This window comes from Theobroma cacao, chromosome 6, assembly GCF_053813885.1.
Source record: "Theobroma cacao isolate CCN51 chromosome 6, ASM5381388v1, whole genome shotgun sequence".
In the NCBI taxonomy this organism is placed as follows: Eukaryota; Viridiplantae; Streptophyta; class Magnoliopsida; order Malvales; family Malvaceae; genus Theobroma; species Theobroma cacao.
The window spans coordinates 27,490,321-27,509,991 of NC_142644.1; the positions used below are offsets into that span (position 1 = coordinate 27,490,321).

At 35.3% G+C, this 19,671-nt stretch overlaps 3 protein-coding genes across 3 annotated transcripts; 2 read left to right on the plus strand and 1 right to left on the minus strand.

The window, feature by feature from the left end:
• The first annotated feature begins 2,619 nt into the window (after positions 1-2,619).
• Positions 2,620-4,952, plus strand: LOC18596490 (Galactose oxidase/kelch repeat superfamily protein). Its single transcript, XM_007025000.3, has one exon. It carries the CDS (start codon positions 3,507-3,509, stop codon positions 4,722-4,724), a length of 1,218 nt encoding a protein of 405 aa, XP_007025062.3. The 5' UTR covers positions 2,620-3,506; the 3' UTR covers positions 4,725-4,952.
• Positions 4,953-6,830: 1,878 nt separating this feature from the next.
• LOC18596491 (outer envelope membrane protein 7) lies at positions 6,831-7,509 on the plus strand. Its single transcript, XM_007025001.3, has one exon. It carries the CDS (start codon positions 7,038-7,040, stop codon positions 7,281-7,283), a length of 246 nt encoding a protein of 81 aa, XP_007025063.3. The 5' UTR covers positions 6,831-7,037; the 3' UTR covers positions 7,284-7,509.
• A 630-nt stretch (positions 7,510-8,139) lies between these two features.
• On the minus strand, positions 8,140-15,911 carry CUL4 (cullin4). The gene is made up of 17 exons (XM_007025002.3): positions 15,384-15,911; positions 14,130-14,245; positions 13,682-14,028; positions 12,552-12,732; positions 12,236-12,358; positions 11,855-12,142; positions 11,571-11,696; positions 11,327-11,428; positions 11,193-11,246; positions 10,132-10,238; positions 9,966-10,026; positions 9,735-9,866; positions 9,475-9,612; positions 9,264-9,344; positions 9,003-9,083; positions 8,790-8,870; positions 8,140-8,503 (listed from the first exon to the last, which is right to left on the minus strand). Exons 1-17 carry the CDS (start codon positions 15,709-15,711, stop codon positions 8,390-8,392), a joined length of 2,460 nt encoding a protein of 819 aa, XP_007025064.3. The 5' UTR covers positions 15,712-15,911; the 3' UTR covers positions 8,140-8,389.
• Positions 15,912-19,671: the final 3,760 nt, after the last annotated feature.

The following is a 19,671-nucleotide window of genomic DNA, read 5'->3' on the forward strand; positions in this document are numbered from 1 at the left end:
GGGAACAGGGCTTAGGTTGAAGTTTAATATTTAGCATTATCACCTACAGTTATTGTCTCATATGTGTGGAGCAGTTTATATTCTTCCTATTAACTCTATTATTTATTTTAGTTAGAGTGCTTATCAGCACTACTGCAACTGTTCTAGAGTAGTCATTAGATTTAGAGCAATGGCTTATGGATTGCAATCTTTCTCTGTTCTTGGAGAATGCTTCTCTCCAGAGTGATTGGAAATAATTAGATAGAGATGCGGATGTCTTTATGATAATTTTCTTGGTATAACTTGTTTGATGCTACTTAGCTTGGCCTCAAATGTAAATACAAAATGTCATATGGTGTGATGTAGTGAAGGTGTGCTGCATCATCTCAGCAGTAAACCAAAGCTGAACTTTCAAGCGCACTGCTGTGAGGTCGCCTGCAATCCCTGCTTGTAATTTAGTGCTGAAATCAAATTCTCACAATCAGATCTTTCAGTAGAAATTAGACAAGGTGAGACCGTAGCGATTTTTTTTTTAATCACTTTTGACAGATTTGGCCTAAAGATTTGAATCATAAGTGAAAGGGATTAATTTGTATAGATATTATTGGTTGTCCAAGCAAGTTTCATGATCCCTTGGGTGCTTTTGGTGAGCAGCTGCTGCTTGAGAATGAAGTTGGTTTTGTTCTCAACTTTTCTATTTACCCTTAGATTTTCTCTTCAATTGCTGTTACTATCGTTTATGATCATTTTAGTGTCATCATATCAATATCTATACATAGACTAGTACCTATCATCATTTTCTAAATTTTTTTCAAAGATTTAGCTTAGGGTGATGATAATGATGACTTCAGAAGCTTTCAATGAACTGGTGCAAATTTCATGAAGAGAAGTGATCTCTCCAGAATTTAGTTTATGTTTGAGTTTGGCTTATATTTTGGCTTGCATCATCCTTTTCTTATTTGTAGACATAGGTGGTGAACTTCCATTCCATTTTGTGAATTTTTGTTATATGATATAACATTAAACTATTCATGAATCCCAATTAGGTATGATTTTGAGCAATCATTTTGACTTTATTGTTCTTCCCGTTTTGGAGAAGATTTCTTTTTTCATTTTGATATAAAAAAAAAAAGAGAAAAAAATGGAAAAAGGAAAATTCCCACATTGAAGAAAAAGGTATGCATTGAATTGAAAATTCCAGTAACGGTAGGACAATGTTATGCCTCATAAATGCAGAAGGAGGTTGGGCTTATATGAGCCTCAAAGAGTCAAGATGCATGACTTCAACCAAGAGTTTTTTCCAACCTTCCATGCTACCAACCCCTGTGAAAATTAGATCAAAATTAAGATATAGAAATGTAAACAATTTTGAGGAAAAAAAATAGCAATTTGAATAATCCGAATGTGAGATAAAAATAACATTTTCATTTTAAAATTTTTTATTCTTTACATTTCCTTAAGTAATATTAGTTGGCAAAATGAAGTAAGGTTGAAAAGGATGGTTAGGTGGCTGTAAGTATTTGAACCTTATCTTTAGGAAATGTGGAAAGCGGAACCTCTTTCCTTTATGCCTAATGGAACTCCTTTTATAGCATAAACATATTATTATATATATACGTTCTTCTCTCAAGTTTTAACCCTAACTTATTTCTGTGCAGTAATTGTTTCCAAAGAGAAATGGTGGTTTTGTTGGTTCAACAAATAAAAGGGCGATATTAATAACTTTTACTAATAGAAAAAAACAATGAATAATTGAATATTTATACAAAGCCCACAACTTGCAACTTGCCAGCAAAAGGAAATAACAATAATTGGGGTCAGATTTTGCATATTACACTTGGAAAAAGAAAAAAGAGGTCACTGGTTTCTAGATCATCCAGATATTTTGCTTCTTCAATATATGGATTGAAAAGTGAAAACCTAAAGCTTTATATATATATATTTATATATAAAGTATCTAAAGCATGATAATACCTTTGGTTATTCTTTTACTGCCATTAAATATGATATGGACTGCTTGCAGGGAAAACGATGATACAGACATGTCCCTTTGGAAAAAAAACAGAATAATAGGAGAGAAATAATTGTAAAGTGTATTATATCATATCAAGAATTTAATATCGGTTACATCTTTCTAGAGTCCATGACATGACCAGTTATCAAACTTTCCCAATGAGAAGAAATAAACAATCTAAATAAAATAAAATAAATATACAAGCCAAAGGCCCCAGGCTACTCATTAGCTCTGTACAGTTGTATTTGAAGTCTCAAGTTTTTCTTTAAGACCAAAGCTTGTTAAACAGATTGTCATTGGTTTGCTTTGTCTTTTTCTTTGATAGCATTTGTCCAATTCTTTTCACTCGTCATTATCCAACTTTAATCTTTTTCTGATTAGCCTAAACTACGCGTTTGGCACTTCGGGTTTGGACTTTAATCTGCCTTTCTGAGCTTGCGGGCTCGGGACAAACAAAAACAGTTTTAACTTTCAACACCCGCAGTTAACAGCGCGTGTCAACTGGTTGCCAACCCTTTTGCTCATTCTCTTCTAGACACGTGTCGGGATTTCTTATGTAGCGCGTGGTTTTAATGGCCGTACACAGAACCCTTTGTTGGCCACCGGAATAGCAGTAAATATTATAATAATCCTATACCTTTGATATTAAGAAGAACAATCCGGTGGAAGGAAGGGGTTACTTCTTTCATGCTAAAACCAGAGTTAAATCTCCTATAAAGTCACCCTCTTTGTAGCAACTATTCAAGACAAATCCTTCTTTGTAAGTCTAACATATCGGTTTCCCTTCTCTTTTTCTTCTTCTTTATGGTATCTAGTTTGTTTTTAAGCTATAGAGGACGAAATATTTTGTGTTTAGCCTCTTTTCTAAATTATCAATCTCTGCTTGCTGTAAATACTTCATTTTTTATGAGATATATGGCAGGGTTTTTATGGGTTTTTTGTTTTCTTATTGGGTAGGAGCAAAAGTTTAGATTTTTTGGTGCTCTGTTCAAGATATTACCATATGGGCTATTGATTTTTCTTTACACCTTTCTTTTTTGAGCTTTTTAAGTATTAGATTATGTTTCTCTCTGCCTTGGCATGATATTTAGTACCTTTAGATTCCTCAAGTAGGTATCTTTGATAGGCCACAGTGGTGTACACAAAGAGAAAGAGTTAAAGTTGTTGTGGTTGATGCATAGGAATTTAAGTTTGGATCATTCAGGAAGGGATTTTTTCGGTGGCTTATGATAAAGTATTGTGAGGATTTTGTGTAAAGTGGAAACATGATTTTCTTTTAGGTGCTACTGTAATTTTAGTTATAAGAATTCTTCGCTTGCTCTGTTGAGTGTGAACGAACAAGCAACCAATTTGGCATAGATTCTTTGAAGTTTTGATCGGAATTTGGATGTTTAAGTTGTTTGATTCTAAGTGAATCAAATTGGGTGACAAAGAATAGCTGGAAATTTCAAGCTGAAACAAGATCCTTTGGGTAGTCTTCAAGGAATCTAGATTGTTGTGTTTTCAGAGAAAGATGCAAAGGGTTCGATTATCGTCCCAACAGGCACTTGTGCATAAGCTAGGGGATTCTCAGATGACATTATCCCCAAAATTCAGATTAGCTGTGATTCAATCTTCATTGTTGAACCCTTCATCAGAGTTTGAGCTGTCACTTCAAGGAGAGCCCCTTATTCCAGGCCTTCCTGATGATGTTGCCCTTAATTGTCTCCTTCGGCTTCCAGTTGAGAGCCATGCAGCTTGCAGAGCTGTAAGCAAGCGATGGCATCTTCTGCTTGGTAATAAAGAGCGGTTTTTTACCCGAAGGAAGGAATTAGGTTTCAAAGACCCTTGGCTCTTCGTGTTTGCCTTCCACAAAGGCACTGGGAAAATTCAGTGGCAGGTTCTTGACCTTACCCACTTCTCTTGGCATACTATTCCAGCAATGCCATGCAAAGATAAAGTTTGTCCCCATGGCTTTAGGTGCGTTTCAATTCCTTGCAAGGCTGCTCTCTTTGTTTGTGGGGGTATGGTCTCTGATGTGGATTGCCCCCTTGACTTGGTGTTGAAGTATGAGATTCAAAAAAACCGTTGGACTGTGATGAATAAGATGATTACTGCTAGGTCATTTTTTGCAAGTGGCATGATTAATGGGTTGATATATGTAGCTGGGGGAAACAGTGCAGATCTTTTCGAGCTTGACGCAGCAGAGGTTTTGGATCCAACAAAGGGGAGTTGGCATCCAATTGCAAGCATGGGGACAAATATGGCATCTTATGATTCTGCAGTTCTCAATGGAAAGCTTCTTGTGACAGAAGGCTGGTTGTGGCCATTCTTTGTCTCTCCAAGGGGTCAGGTTTATGATCCAAGAACTAATAATTGGGAGAGTATGGCTGTGGGATTGAGGGAAGGGTGGACTGGCTCAAGTGTGGTGGTATATGGGCACTTATTTGTGGTTTCTGAGATCGAAAGAATGAAGCTTAAGGTTTATGATCCAGACAGTGATTCCTGGGAAACGATAGAAGGTCCCCCATTACCGGAGCAGATATGCAAACCTTTTGCTGTCAATGCATGTGATAACAGAATTTATGTTGTGGGTCGCAACCTTCATGTAGCTGTAGGCTATATCTCAAGCCTGAATCGAACAAGCAGCTCTGAGAAGAAGCAGAGCTTCAGTGTTCGGTGGCATGTTGTTGATGCCCCAGAACGTTTATCCGACTTGACACCCTCAAGTTCTCAGGTTCTGTTTGCTTAGCTTCTGAAGTATTCAATGTTCTGTCTTCTATCTTGTTAAATAAAATGTAATTCTACAAAATTACAAAGGCTGTAGAGTTGTAATGACTTTGTGTTATTGTAACAAATGTATTAACCATAGTTCTTTCTTCTTCTTTTTTTTAAATCTTCTCTGTATCTCTTTGTAATTGATCGGATATGTTCTAATTATCATGACTTCAATCAAAGATGTCTTCCTGTTGTTCTTGTATGAATCATTGTCTATAATTGAAGTAAATATACACCATGACAATGGCTGGAATACGTTGGTACAGTGGTCAGAGAACAGTTTTAGATAGGGAAGCTAAGAAATACTGGGGTCTTGGAAAAGCATTATCTTACATGTTAAGCAAGCTGTTGATGCATCAGCTAAAAGCCACAAGCATAGCCATGTATTATGGGGAAAAAGAAAGGCAGATTTTGAAATAACAAGGAATCTGATTTCGAGTGGTAGCTGCTAACAAAAGGCAAGATCTTCCAGGAATATTTTGAAGTATAATCTTTTCCTTTAACACTTCAACAAATGAAGTTCATTACCAGTTTCACTTTTTATTCTTGGAAATCTGATAAGGATTTCTTCAGAAGGAATCTTCGTAGTAATGGTAAGTGGGAAAACGTGGGTATGAAATCGTGTCTGAGTTGCTCTTTGTATGATATTGCATTGGCATTGGCCAGCTGACCATGCACTTGTCAAGAAACTGCTTGTATGGACCGTTGTTTTATTTGCTGAGATTGGGTAATTGGATTTGGCCAAATTGGAGAGAGAGAGAGAGATTAATGGGTTTCTGATGATGACCGGACTTGGAATCATGACAAAGCTGATTGGAACCTCTTCTCCATGATAGAGGAATTTTCAGGCTTCGCTGCTTGAACATCACTCTTCAACTTCCTTACAAGTGAAGGTTCAACCCCCTTTTTCTTTTAGGAAAAGAAAAAGAGGGTAAATGAATCCGTATTCTTTGCTCCATTCAAACCTTTTTCTTTCTTTACTATTTCCTTCATCAGGGTCTAATTTTCAATCGTAAAATTACAAAGAGATGGAGGCTATTGTAGGTTTAGTATATTCCAGATCCCCATATCTCATAAATTAGTAGACTCCCCGGCCCCTGCCTTGATTTGGTAATTAGCAAACTATTTATAAAATGAAAATCAAATACTCAAAAGGATAAGGTTAAATTTACCACTCTACTTATTTTGATGTTCAAATTTACCACCAATCTTTTAGTAAGTGTAATTTTGGTACTATAAGTTTAATAGGCATAATGTTCAAAAAATTTCTTAAACTATTCGAAAAAAACTTAAATAAGTTTTTATTCTTTTATCACGTTTAATCAAGCTCTTTATATCTTTATTTGAAGTTAAATAAATTCTTATGACTAATAATTGACTAATTGTTATTAATCAAAATATCACTTGTTATTTTATATCCACATGACGCTGATATGGGATTAATGTAGATGGTGAAAAATGTCACATAAGCATATTATCATGTCAAATTAGCACATGTCATTATTAATTGTAATATATCAATGTGTCACATTATTATCAATTATATTATGTTAACCTATTACGTTAGCGTTATGTGATATAAAATGATAAATAATATTTTAAATAAGTCAATCATTAATCATAAGAGTTTTATTTGAATTAAAATAAAAGTTTAATTACTGTCTCAAAATAAAAATACAAGAGCTTGATTAAACGTAATAAAAGTATAAGGGTTTATTTGAATTTTTTATAATAATTTAAGGACTTTTTCAAATGTTTGGCCTTATATATAATGATTTGCAACCACAATTTGATGTTGCCTAAAATAAAATTATTTTCCAAATTACCTAAAAATATACATGTCAATTTTTTTCCATTTATATGGTAAGTTTATCCAATGAGTTGACTAGACGCATAATTAAATAATATGAACTTATGTAATATCTTCAAAGAAAATTACTTCATCTCAAATTAATAAAATCCTTGTTATTGTTAGCATATATAATGATTTATAATCTTAAACAATACTACCCCAAAATATTCGACAAAAAGAAAGTTGAATTCATAACTAACCGAAAACAAGAACCAAAAGTTCAAGGCCCAAGGAACAACCAGGATAGGACAAACCCCAAGAGAGCCCTAAAATCCTGCTATCATGCGGGGCACATGTGATGGTGGGAAAGATTGGGCTTCAGACGGCCTGAAACCCAATTGATGGAGAAAAGTCAAAACAGTTCTTGAAAACCCAAAATAATTCTGAAAATCTTTTCAGGAAAGGCAGAGCTGATTAACTGAGTTGAGAGAGAAAATGGCAGCAATAACAAGCGCAGTGATAGCAATAGCAGGAGTGGTATTAGGATGGATAGCAATCGAGATCGCTTGCAAGCCTTGCCTCGAGAGAGGCCGCGAAGCCATCGACCGATCTCTGAACCCTGATTACGACCCCGACGACGATAACGACAACAACGTTCGAGCCCCTCTCAACCCAAGCCCAGATCTCGAATCTAAGGCTGACAATGACACCTCTCCTTCCACTTCAATCAAAGCCGTTTGATGATCGCTTCAAAATATATCTTATTCTTTGTTTCTTTTTTTTTTTTTTTTTTGGTATTGTCTTTAAATAAAAAAGAGTTGGGTAATGTTGTAACTTGTTCTTTCTTCCTGTCTTTCTTTTTGGTAAGAACTTGCGCCAAGGTGATGGTGTTGATGTCTTAAGGGTGTTTCTCTGTTGATGCTTGATTGAATGAATGAATATAGCTTTGGTGATCCATTATGGTATACATCGGAAAATTGTTTTGGTTTTGTCTTTTCTTGAGTGAGAAAGTTCAACCCAACCGGGGCTACAAGCTTATGTTTTTTTATACATTGTAAAAGTTGAATGACGACATCGTAGAAAGAGACCGTTGTCGGGTCTGGTGTGAACCAATCAAATAGTAACTCAACTCCAGAGATTATTCGAATTCATACAAGATTTTAATTTAATTTTACACTAGTAGTTGTTCAGCTCCAACAAAGTCCAATCTCGAATCTCTAACAAGGCCCAGTGGTACCAATGTACCATGTTCGAGACTGCTTCCCATAGCCCTGTAAAAAAATAAACAAACCCGACTGATTCTAATATTTTATGATGATTGATTTGTTGGCTGTTAAACCATGGTCATGCCACAGATTCTTGGGCTTATGAGCAAAGATCATAACCAAGTAAAATGGTAATACACCTTCCTTATTGAGAGGCTGGCGTAACCCATCCTTCCAGTTCCCCCAACCAATCTGATGTGTTTCTGAAAAGCAATTGTCGAAACCCTTGTCAGCTATTACCCCTGCAAGCTGCTGCAGCCTCATACGGCTACACCCTCCTTTTTTACCATATAAAAAAAAAACATGAAAACACACACAAACGACCCAAGAAATAAATAATGCAGCTTATTTCAGGTAACTCAAGTGTTAAGTCCGTAACAAGTATCAAAAACAGAGGCTAAATATGCTTTACAATTACAATCTCAATTGCAACAAAACAAATACTACAAGTTACTGTACATGGATCTGACAAGGGATTTCGGCGTCCTGCCTCTTGGAGAATACCAGAGTTTCCCGTGTCATTTACAAGGGGATATCTATCATCAAAAGGCCAAAAAAAAAAAAAAAAAAGAAAAAGGTAAACTATGCCAGGTAATTGTATATCTGTGGGTTGTTCTTGTCCCGCTCCAGGTACTCCCTGTCAATGAGAGACTCGATTCTTTTCTTCAAATCAGCCGGTTTTATGGGAAACTTAAGCTGTTCAACGAAAGAAACTTATGCTTAATATGAGTATTGTCCAAATGCAACTTCAAAACATATTATCCCTTTAAACCCCATGTCTGGCGATCATCAATTGCAATAATTTAACCATGGTATATAAAGAGAATTTTCACCCTTCAAATAAAGCAAAGCACTTTGGCATGATAACTCTTAATAACAATACAGAAGCACCAACTTTCTGTTTATTTATTTCCAGATGTTGCTGGGGACTCTTTATATATCCCTCTTTTATGCACAATGCAAACAATCAAAACATGCTTACCTGTTGGAAGAGTTCAGTTATCAGAAGAGTGTGACTCAACACTTTCCTCGTCTTCATTATCCGAACAATAGCAGCATCAACCTGCAATACATCAAGCAAAAATGCATACATTTGATTGAGCTCCTTCATGTTAGATAACTTTCAGTTCTTTTCTTTCATTTTTTTAAATAGATAACTACAAAGAGAGAATGTGAGTGAAGCAAAAAAGTGGACCTGATATTGACGGTCTTGAAATACTCTTTCAGTAGTGCTTGTGTTCTCCTCAACTGTCTCTTTCATCTGGATTGCATTTACCTGCATCACAAAAGGAAATGTCATCTTGATGCCATATTATGTGAGTGGCAATCACACAGTATTCATAATAAAACTGCTGGGAATTTAGTGGTGTAGCATGGAGGTAAGCATGACAGGCATGTAGTTTAATCTAACAAAAAATCTTGACCCACCATAGTTTGAAATTACAAATAGATATACCTTTAAACGATAGAGAGGAGCAGTAAATCCCTCATTGAAAACGAATGAATCATCATCCTCCACGTCCCTCCCTTTTGGCAACTGCAGCAAACAAATCCAAAGATATACAGGAATAAGGAAAATGGGAGGAAGAAAAAAGAATAATGTTACCAACTTACCAGCGCAAATCAGAAATTAAACTTGAAAGTGCAATAATGCAATGGGCACATACCTTTTGAAGGACTCGTACTTTGCCACAAGCAAGGGACTGCAAGGTCCTTCTCAATTCCTTATCCTCTATGCCAGTGGAGTCCTTAATGTCTTGAAAGCTAAGCTTTTGGGCATCGTTGAACAACATCAGAACTACAGTCTAGAGGTAAAGACAAGAAAACCAGAAAACTGTCAGAACCTCTCTGCTTGTAGAGAGAATTTGAAAACAGAACAAACACTACAACAGGAGAACAATGGTCCCTGAAACACCAAGACACCAACCTGAAATAGGGAAACTGCCAGCTCCTTTTTACCTTTAGGAAAATCTGCTTTCAACACACAATGACCTAATGAATTTTGCCACATTAGGCGCCTCCCACTGTACTTGCTTAAGTAGAATTCCTTAAAGATGTCCTGTTACACCAAGTTGAAGAAAAGGTGTTAGGCAACTGTAAATAAAAACTTGCTGGTGTCCATAAGGGTGAACATTTCATCCCAAAGGCTGAACCAAACCTGATAGACATTCAATTCATGAGGAAGCCTAACATCCATAGGTGGATATGTGGGCCAGTACCTGCAGCTCAACAACCAAAATAGAGTTCAATACCTCGACAATAAACTAATTGATAACTGCAGTTATGATTAATTAAAATAAAATAATGGTGAAATATGATTTTACCCTGTTGTTAAGACATGGACACTCATCTCAATTCCTGATGGAAGTTTTATCCGGGCCTGGGATGACTGCTTGAATGATTCATTTATCTCCTTTGATAGTTCAATATCCTGGATAAAAATCACGAGATTCCACACTCAATATAATTATGAGTCATATTGCAATTGCTCACAAATCAAACCAAACATGCACAGACATAAACACACAATGAAGGGAAGGACTCTTCGTGAAAATATATGACAGACATTTTTAAAGTTGCAAAGAATCTTCCAAGTCCATCCTCCCTTGTCAATTTCAGCAAATGACTTCTGGGAAAGAGCAAGGCCTCTTTGCCATAAAACCACATGCAGTGAGATCAAACATAGATCATGAAGTGATTCAATTACTAACAGAAGCCCATTATCTAGGCAGCAATTGCATTAATACCACATTTAAATTAATATATATTGCTATTTTTGCTCAAACAGGGTGTAACTGGAAAGGAGATTCACATGTGCCTGTCAATGGGCTATTGTTCCTAGTTTCCAGTTACTCAACTACCAAAGTATAAACAATTTAAGAGTAAATGTGGTTTGCAGTGTAAACATATTCTAGGCACAAGAATCCAATCACATAACACTAAGTTCCAGTATCACAACTCCATCACTTTAGTAGATTGTTGGATCTGCAATTGACCAATTAACAAGTAGGTAAGCCTAAAAACAAAAGATGAATTTAACTTCCTGAATCCTTTCCTCTTCTCTTCTCACATGATTCTATTACTTTAATGTTTATTTGTATGATCTATCCTCAAGGCACAATAAGAATATTTTTGTTACATAATCATTACATACTGTTTGTGAGGGTTAATCATAGTTATCCAACTCATGTCGGGATATAACACTCCAGGTGCCAATACCACCAGCATTAGGGTAACATGTTCCTAGTGGTTATAACTTATAAGAGTTATTGAACCACCCATGTTTACGGACTTAAAAGCACCAGCTCTAATTAGAAATTCCAGTGGCAACTTTTATTGACTGCATTTCTTGGACAAATTTATAGAAAATGATATATAGGCATACCTTAAACATTCCTTCAAGTTTGTTTGTAAACTGGCTGCCACACTCAGTCTTCAGCTGCAGCATCATAACAGTATAACAATTTAATACAATATGTAGAACAAACATCATCTGATGCAAAAGAAAAAGATACTGACCTTAGAAATCATGGATTTCTCCGCATCAATAGAAGCACTCTTTCCTAACAGCAGCCGTTTTGCAAGATCCTTCTTATAGAATGCTTCAAAGACATCCTTGCCCTTAATTACCAACAAAAACATCATTCACATCTCTAGCATTAACTTATAGGACAATAAAAGCAAGACATTAATGCACACAAAGAGAACTGTTTCAAGGAAAAAGTAAATTTAATGATTTATAATGTGCAAACATGAACTCTACCTGGATGAACCTAAATAAAACCAAAACTTTATCAAGTGTACCCTCTAATTCCTCTTCAGAAGTACCCTTATTACCAGCACGGAGTTTTTCATCCAAAAACTTTGCAATCAGCTCAGCAGGTCGATTCTATTAAAGACAGCACAAAGTTAAACCATCAGTCAAGTGTGAAAGTATGGTAGTCTAAATTAGGAATATTACTTCACCAACTTAAAACTTAACAACAAGAATGCAACTTAAAAATAAAACAAACTAATGACCTACTACAAATGACAAAACATGCTAACCTGACGAAGGTTAATTAGATGCTCAAATGCATCCTTGATAGTATTGCAAAATGCCTCATTCTTGGAAAAGCTTTCTTCCCATATCGAGTCAAGTGAAGCCTTGAATTCTAACAAGGAAGGCACCATGTCCTTGTCTTTCTCTTCATCCAAGACAATGCCCTGCCCAGTTCTCCGAATATATGAGCTTAGGGCCTGCCTGAGTGATTCAAGAGCATTGACCCTTGAAAATAGTGAGTACATCCTCTGAAGGTCCTCAATACGATGCCCATCCATCAGCATCATAAATCCCTGAAAAAATCAGAGAAAATATAACTACTGAAAAGATGCAAATCCAAGCAGGCATACAGAGAGTAAATAACAACTGAAGATTCATATTTGCACCTTATCAAGAATGGCAGGTATATGACGTTCAAGAAGTTGCCTCTCTGCTGTTGCTATAAGTGGCTTTCTTGTAAGAGCATCCAGGTAGAGTAAGCATCTTTCATGTTCTTCATGTAACCTCATCTGCAAGAATACACCAAAAATCTTACAAAGACAACCTTACCTAAAAATCTTAGAGGGATAAGCATTTATATTCCATACAAGAGAGGAATAATATGGTAAATAAACATTCTTATTAGAAGGTAAAACATGTAAAGTTCAAAACACAGCAGCACCAATTACTGCTTATTGAGAAAAAAAAGATATTGAAAAGCACCTCCACATGCTTCAGGTAATCTGGAACATCAGATTGCTGCATGTATTTCATTCCTTCAGCTGCATAAAACTCAGATGTGCACTCCAGGAATGGCTTCTCAAAGCTTTCTGAGTAAATACCTAAAGCAGTAAACATCTTCAAAAGATGGTTAAGGAGCGTCCTCTCAACTGCTTCACCTAATCTGCATGGTCAAAAACAGAATGCTGTGGCTTCAAAGATGCAAAGAAAGTTAACAAACACTCAAAAGATGGAAACCAATCATCTAACAACTTTCATAAACTTTAGGTGGTGAAATTTATGCGGATGGCAACTATAAGTAAGAGGGAAAAATGTGTGAGAATTACAAGCAAGAAAGCAATACAATGATAAATTGCCTATCAATTGCTGGGTTCTTTCCAAAATGCTTGGAAGTACTAGGTTAGAATTGCATTGATCAGACATCCCAACCAGCCCTTCAAGAAACATCTTTCCACAATAGAAAATATTTTACCCTTCTTGCTGTTTAGCCTTTGCTAGGTAGCAAGAATCTTATGTCCGTTAGGCTGCTAAAATACAAGAAAAAAAGCAAAATAGACAGAGAACAATGACATTAGAACAACAATTTATGAGCTAATTCATGTTCACTCATATTCAACATGTTGCAGGTTGACTTTTTCAATTTTTGCCTCTCTACTTATTACTTGCACAGAAAATTCAGCATGGCATCAAATTGGTTTGATGGCATTAAAACAAGTTACTCCATAGTATAGTTTTATATCTACTACACTGTTTCATCAAATCATGATATGATTTATGTACTATAAGCAAAGCCAATCTAATAACAACCAATAGGGCAGCCTTTTTCAATTTATACCTTTTCTGCCTTTGTTCATCGCTAGTACTATTTTACCCCTTAAAGGTAGACAGACCCTGCAAAGATAACATGCACCAATGGTGCAACAAACTCTCCACCACACCAAGAGAAGGATAATTCATCCATAACTTTTGCAACACTTAATGATACACAATCCATCACAACATCCATCTAAAACTATTATTCATCTTTTGCATAGGTTGATATTTTGGAACATACAAACAAAGACTAGAAATAAACAAATTGTATATTTCGAATTAAAATTCATTAGAATTACCTCTCACTCTCAATCATTCTTAAAAGACCAGTGACAGTTTTGTGCTCAACTTCAGAAGCAAGCGATAGATGTTTCCGGAAGAGCTGCAAGCCCATGTCCCACAATGAACGTACATTTGGGGTTTGTTTAACATATGTTCTGTCTAGATACAAGGCTATACCGCGAATCATCAACATTTGATCACAAAGATCTTGCCAACATTTCTCAACAAGTGATAAGAAAACCACCAGATCTGGGCTTTGCCCAACTAAAGATCTTAATGCCGCAGATATATGTTCTTCACACTCTTTTTCAATTCGTTGATAAAGGCTTCCTCCCATCTTGTGCAGGCAAAGATTATTGACAGCCTGAAGGGAGCACAGTGGATATATCAAGAGACAATGTTGCTCAAATTGAAGAAGGCTATCATAATCAAATAGAGAGGAAGAAGAAATATATGTGAATTTACCTGATAAAGCTTCTCCAAGTCACAAGAATCTGGTTGTTTCAAAAATATAGCATTTATGGCTGACTTCAGCTTTGCCCATGTTTCCTCCTCAAAATTTGTGGGCAATGTCGGTTTTGCTACAGAAACAAAACAAGAAGTTAAAGTTGCATTAGGAACCTTTCTGAATATATGTTTTATTTTAATTCCATTTCAGCAATGCTCTTCTCGTTTCCTACCATTAGTTCACATAAACAAGATAGTTTTGGAAACATATCTGATTTGCAAATAGAACCAAACTTGCTTCAACCCTTATATATTCCTTGCAAGTAAACTTACAAATAACAGGTTAAATCACCTGCTAACTAAAACCCATATTTATCTGTTTAGGAAGATGTACTGATTATACTTATGTGAGCACACACATATATGCTTACACCAAAATGATCTATAAGAGAACACAAAAAAAAAAAAAAATTTAAGAAGATGAGGGGGTTTCAGAGTATGTCTCCAACACAGTATTCACACTACATTTTCCTTTGATAAACTGACAGAAACCGCAAACTGAAAAACAATACAAAATGAAGGAATAAATCGTTCAGAGCTTTTCATGTAAAGCTGCATAAGCAGTAGCCCTACATCTCAAAGATAAAAGAATTAACAAAGTAACCAAACCATATAAACTAACAAGTCAATTTGTACCCTCTAAATTTGTTTAGCACGAATAGATTGACACCAAGAAACCAAACCAATTTCGATATCATAAAACAAAATTCCAACAATAGTAAATGGTTGAAGTATTGACCACATTCACTGACAATGTAACAGGTATTAAGATCAGTTAATAGACCTCTTTAAAAATTTAGTTAAAAGCTACATAGGATGTGATCCAAAGTACTTGGCTACTAACAGATCTCCAAACTGAAAAAGCTTCTAATTTACAAGACCAAAATGGCACAACTCAGAAAAAAATTCAATAACCAAATGTCCAGTAATTAGTATTAGCTCAGTAAAACAGTAACAAGAATAGAATCAATTAACCAATATCAAGATCCTAAAATCAAACAAACAAACAAACAAATCTCCAATGTCTACAATTCTCCTCCTGCAATCCCTAATTTTTCTATTCCAAAAACGACGCAACAACCAAAGCCCCTCAATTTCTAAGATCAAACTCTCATACTAGCTCAGAGAGGCAATTTTACAAATGACACGAAATAAATTTCACAAAGAAGAAAACGAAACAATCAAATGAGATCAAGAAAACAGAAACCCAACCTTTAACGAGTTTGATGACAAGCTTCTTGGCGGGTTGAGGGGGGGTTGCTTTTTTGCGAGACAAATTAGCGGCGGCGGGAGCACGAGCATCGTCGGGCTTGGAATCATCGTCGAGGGCCATAGATGAAGGGTCGAAAACGACGTCGTTATCGTCTTGGTTGTGGTGGTGGTGAAGGCCGTTCTTGTTTGGGTCTAGAGAGCAAGCGACGGCTTGGGACTTGGCTTTCTTCATTGATGGTTGGAAGTGAGGAGAAGAGGAGGAAGAAGAAGAAGCAGTGGCGTTGGAATTAGCGTTGCTCAGAGAGCGTTTGGTAGGGGGGAGAGACATGAAAGTAATCAAGAGAGCATTGTAGAAAATTTTAGCTTCTTTTTTTCTTTCTCCGTTTTGGTTCCGCCTATTACAGTGTGCTTGCCTCCCCCTTTTTAGAGAGAGAATGGGGATGATTTGAGAAGGCAGCAAAAAGATAAATACTTGTGAGAGTGAGAGAAGGAGAGATCAACACAGAGAAGAAATGTTAATTTTTTGTAGGTTTTTCTTTTTTTTCTTGTTTTTTATTTGAGCAAAACGTGTTTCTCTTTCTTCATTATTCGGCGCATTGGGCTACTTTGCCTTTAGGCTCATTTGAGGGCTGGCCCAGCTTTAGGAGGCCCATCACAAACCAAATATTTTATTCAAAATGTTAAAATAGGGTAAAGTTGTGTAGCCCATAGTTTATTTGGGCTAAACTTCAAATATTCCCGAAAGAAATAGTAATCCAATTGGATACAATAACTTCAAAATTTTGTTTTTTGTTCAGATAATAATCACTTAAAAACTTTTGATCCCGATGACCTTGTCAACACTTTTTATAATCACATTTATTTTACGAGGGCCCTAATTAATTATATATAGCTTTAAGATTATGTATATATATTATTCACCTTCAAATCATGACACAGTTTTTGATTTATATGATTTATAAAATAACCCTACTCTATGTGCGTTTCTTTTTATTTAAATCAGTTCATATGTATTACTCACGTTTAACACAACTGTAAATCAAAGTATTGATGGAGTTTCTTCAGAGTTAATTCTAAAAGGTATCATCGCGTTTTTGTTTTTGTTTTTTTTTTTCTCTCTATATTATGGATATTATGACAGTACTAGTCAAGGTAGCCTTGGCTAATTAAACCAGGCTCTTGATGAAATTTCCCGGATGTAATCATCACCTACTACATCATCAACCACGAGAGCCTTCACATATAGCTTGAGAAGGAGAATGGAGGGTAAGACAACAGATATTTGAAAGTTTTTAAGAAGAAATATACTTGGGGACTTGAAAACCAGGGAACTCTGGCAGCCGCAAGCATGTACTTGATGACCAAATAATCTCGATTTTCAACTTCTCTCACTTTTCCTTTGAACACATGAGCACGAAGGTTCCTTTCTCCCATGATATCGGGCTTGAGTGTTTGCATGTGGAACAAATAAGTTGAATTATAATCCTGATTTTTAAAAAGATTATCCCTAAGGAACAAATAATCCCTAAGGAACATGTTAAGTACCTTCCTTTTCAGTTTTCTACTCGCAGAAAGAAATAATTTAAGTTTGACAAATTCCAAAGATCGTAATCCTGATTGTCATGTGCAGGGACAGAGTTAGAATATTTTTAAAAAAGATTAAATTAAAAGAGATTATTAACAGTTTAAAAAAACCTTATATATAACTCAAATTTCAATCACATAAAAGATTAAATAAAATTCACAAAACATTAAAACAATAAAAAATACATATTAACAATAATGATAGTGTCATATATATATATATATATATATATATATATATATATATATATATATATATAACTAAATAAAATTATAAAAAAAGTCTCTCTCACTTTTTACGAGCAAGAGTGAGAGAAAAAATAATTTTTCAAACTCAAATAAATTATCTCTTTAGTTTGTGTGTTCTACACGTAATGGGTAGATTTTTTAGAAAGTTCTCTTCTTATTTTCTACTTGATTCTTGAATTGCTAATTAATATATTAGATTATTAGGTTGAATTGTTGAAATATAATATATTATGATAGGTTATTGGACTGAACTGCTAAGATATAATATATTATGATAGATTTAGATTTATATTAAGACTTAGTGGGTTTGGATTAGTAGACTCACCTTTATTTTTTTAAAATTTGATAAAATTAGCATATTGGGTTAGAATTTATATGATAACTTTCTAATTTCATCAAATATATATAGTAAATAAAAAATTTTAAAATTTTTATAGGGTCGTAGTCCCATGATAGGATCATTTTATTATTTTATTATTTTGTATTAATTATTCAATAAAAAATTATTTTGAGAAAATTATTAAAAATATATATAATATATAAAAAATTTTAAAAAATTTAGAAGGTCATGACAATGGTACACTCCGCCCCTGATTATGTGGGAATGAGATCAGGGAGAAAACAAAATATGAAGCAATGATATATGAAAGGGAAAGAATCTTTGGAAAATTGAAAACTTGAAAACAGAGGCTGCTGTCACAAGGTGGAAAGGAATTAATACTTATCAAAGTTGTTGATTGTGTTGTACTAATCTACGTTATGAATTGTATTAGAATACCTAAGAGAATATGCGATGAAGTAAATGTTGAAGTGTCAGTTTTGTTGGGAGCTGCAACAGGAGTAGAGAAAGATTCATTGGGTAAGTTGGCAAAAACTTACCTGTATTTGAAAGAAAATGGGGGAATGGGTTTCAGAGGTTTGCATCATTACTATTGCGTTGTTTGCAAAATAATGTGCTTAATAATCCCAATGCTTATCGGGCAAAAATTATTAAGGGTATCTATTTTGCTGAAAAGTTCTGTGATGGAGGCAAAAAAGGGATCAAAAGCTTCCTGGACATGGTGTAGCCTGTTAGAAGGAAAGGATTTTTTGAAGGAACTCTTATTGCGGTAAGTGATGGGGGAGAGAAGATTAATATATGGACTGACAGATAGAAGCCCAAATGTAAATCCCTTAATATAAATTTGGAAGAGCAGAATTGTAAGTATCCTCAAAAAGTGGCAAAAATAATGGATAGAAGGCGAGGAAAATGGAAGTTGGATGGCATTCAAGGGGTGATATCTGCTGAAGACAATTAGGCTATTCAAAATATTCCAATTTGTCAAGAAGGTGGTCCTGACAGAATAGCATGGCCTGCAACGGCAGATGGTTTGTATAAAGTAAAATTTGGATATTATTTGTTGAAGAAAGATTATTGTAATGTCAATATAACTGGACCTTCTTCTTCTCATATAATTAACAAGGATGTTTGGAAATTGATATGGAGTTTGCAAGTGTCACATAAAATTCGAAACTTCCAAGGGACATTATGCATAAATACATTGGCAACTTCTCAAAATCTATGAACGAAAAAGGTGAGATCAAGTCCTTTATGTCCTATATGTCATATGTATGAGGAGACAATAGAGCATGTCTTGCTGCAATGTGATTGGGTTAAAACAGTGTGGTTTAGTATTGGACTTGGCTGCAAGGTGGATAGTAAGTATAGCAATCACTTTTAACAGATGATTTCAAATGGCTATGAAGATGGAATTATTGAGTGTTAACGAGAAAAAAAATGGTGTCTATCTTAATTGCTTTTACTTGCTGACATATTTGAAAGGGTAGGTGTGAGGCTAGTTTCCAAGGTGCGAATCCAAATGGGGAAAGGACTGTATCTAAAATAACATGGGCAGCGGCAGAAGATTGGAATGTCGTTGTTAAAAATGATGTTGCAAAGAATGTTAAACAGATGACAGTAAAAAGAGAGAAATGGGAAAGACCAAACGAAGGTTGGGTAAAAACAAATGTTGATGGGGCCCTTCAGTAACAATCCACTAACAGCCGCAGTTGGTGTGGTGGTAAGGAATAATCTGGCACTATGGTTCTGGGTTCGGGAAGAATGTAAGTGCACGCTCAATCAAGCTTGGAAACTGAAGCCATAGCAATGAAAGAGGTAACTAGATTTGCAAATGAAAAAAAAAATTAGAAAGGGGTATTGTAGAGGCAGATTCATAGTTGTTGGCTAAGAATTTGCATTCAAATAACTTTTGTTCTGTTTGGAAGTTGTTGCTTCTTGTAAAAGTAATTTGAAGGTGTGAAAGTTGAGTGTGTGAGTCGCAAAGCCGATAAGACTGCTGATCGAATTGCTGAGCAAGCCAAAAAAAGGGAAACATCTCATCCTTGGTGCCTATTCTCGATAAGGATGGGTCACATACACCCCTAGTAAATCAGTTATAAGTAGGGGAATATTGAG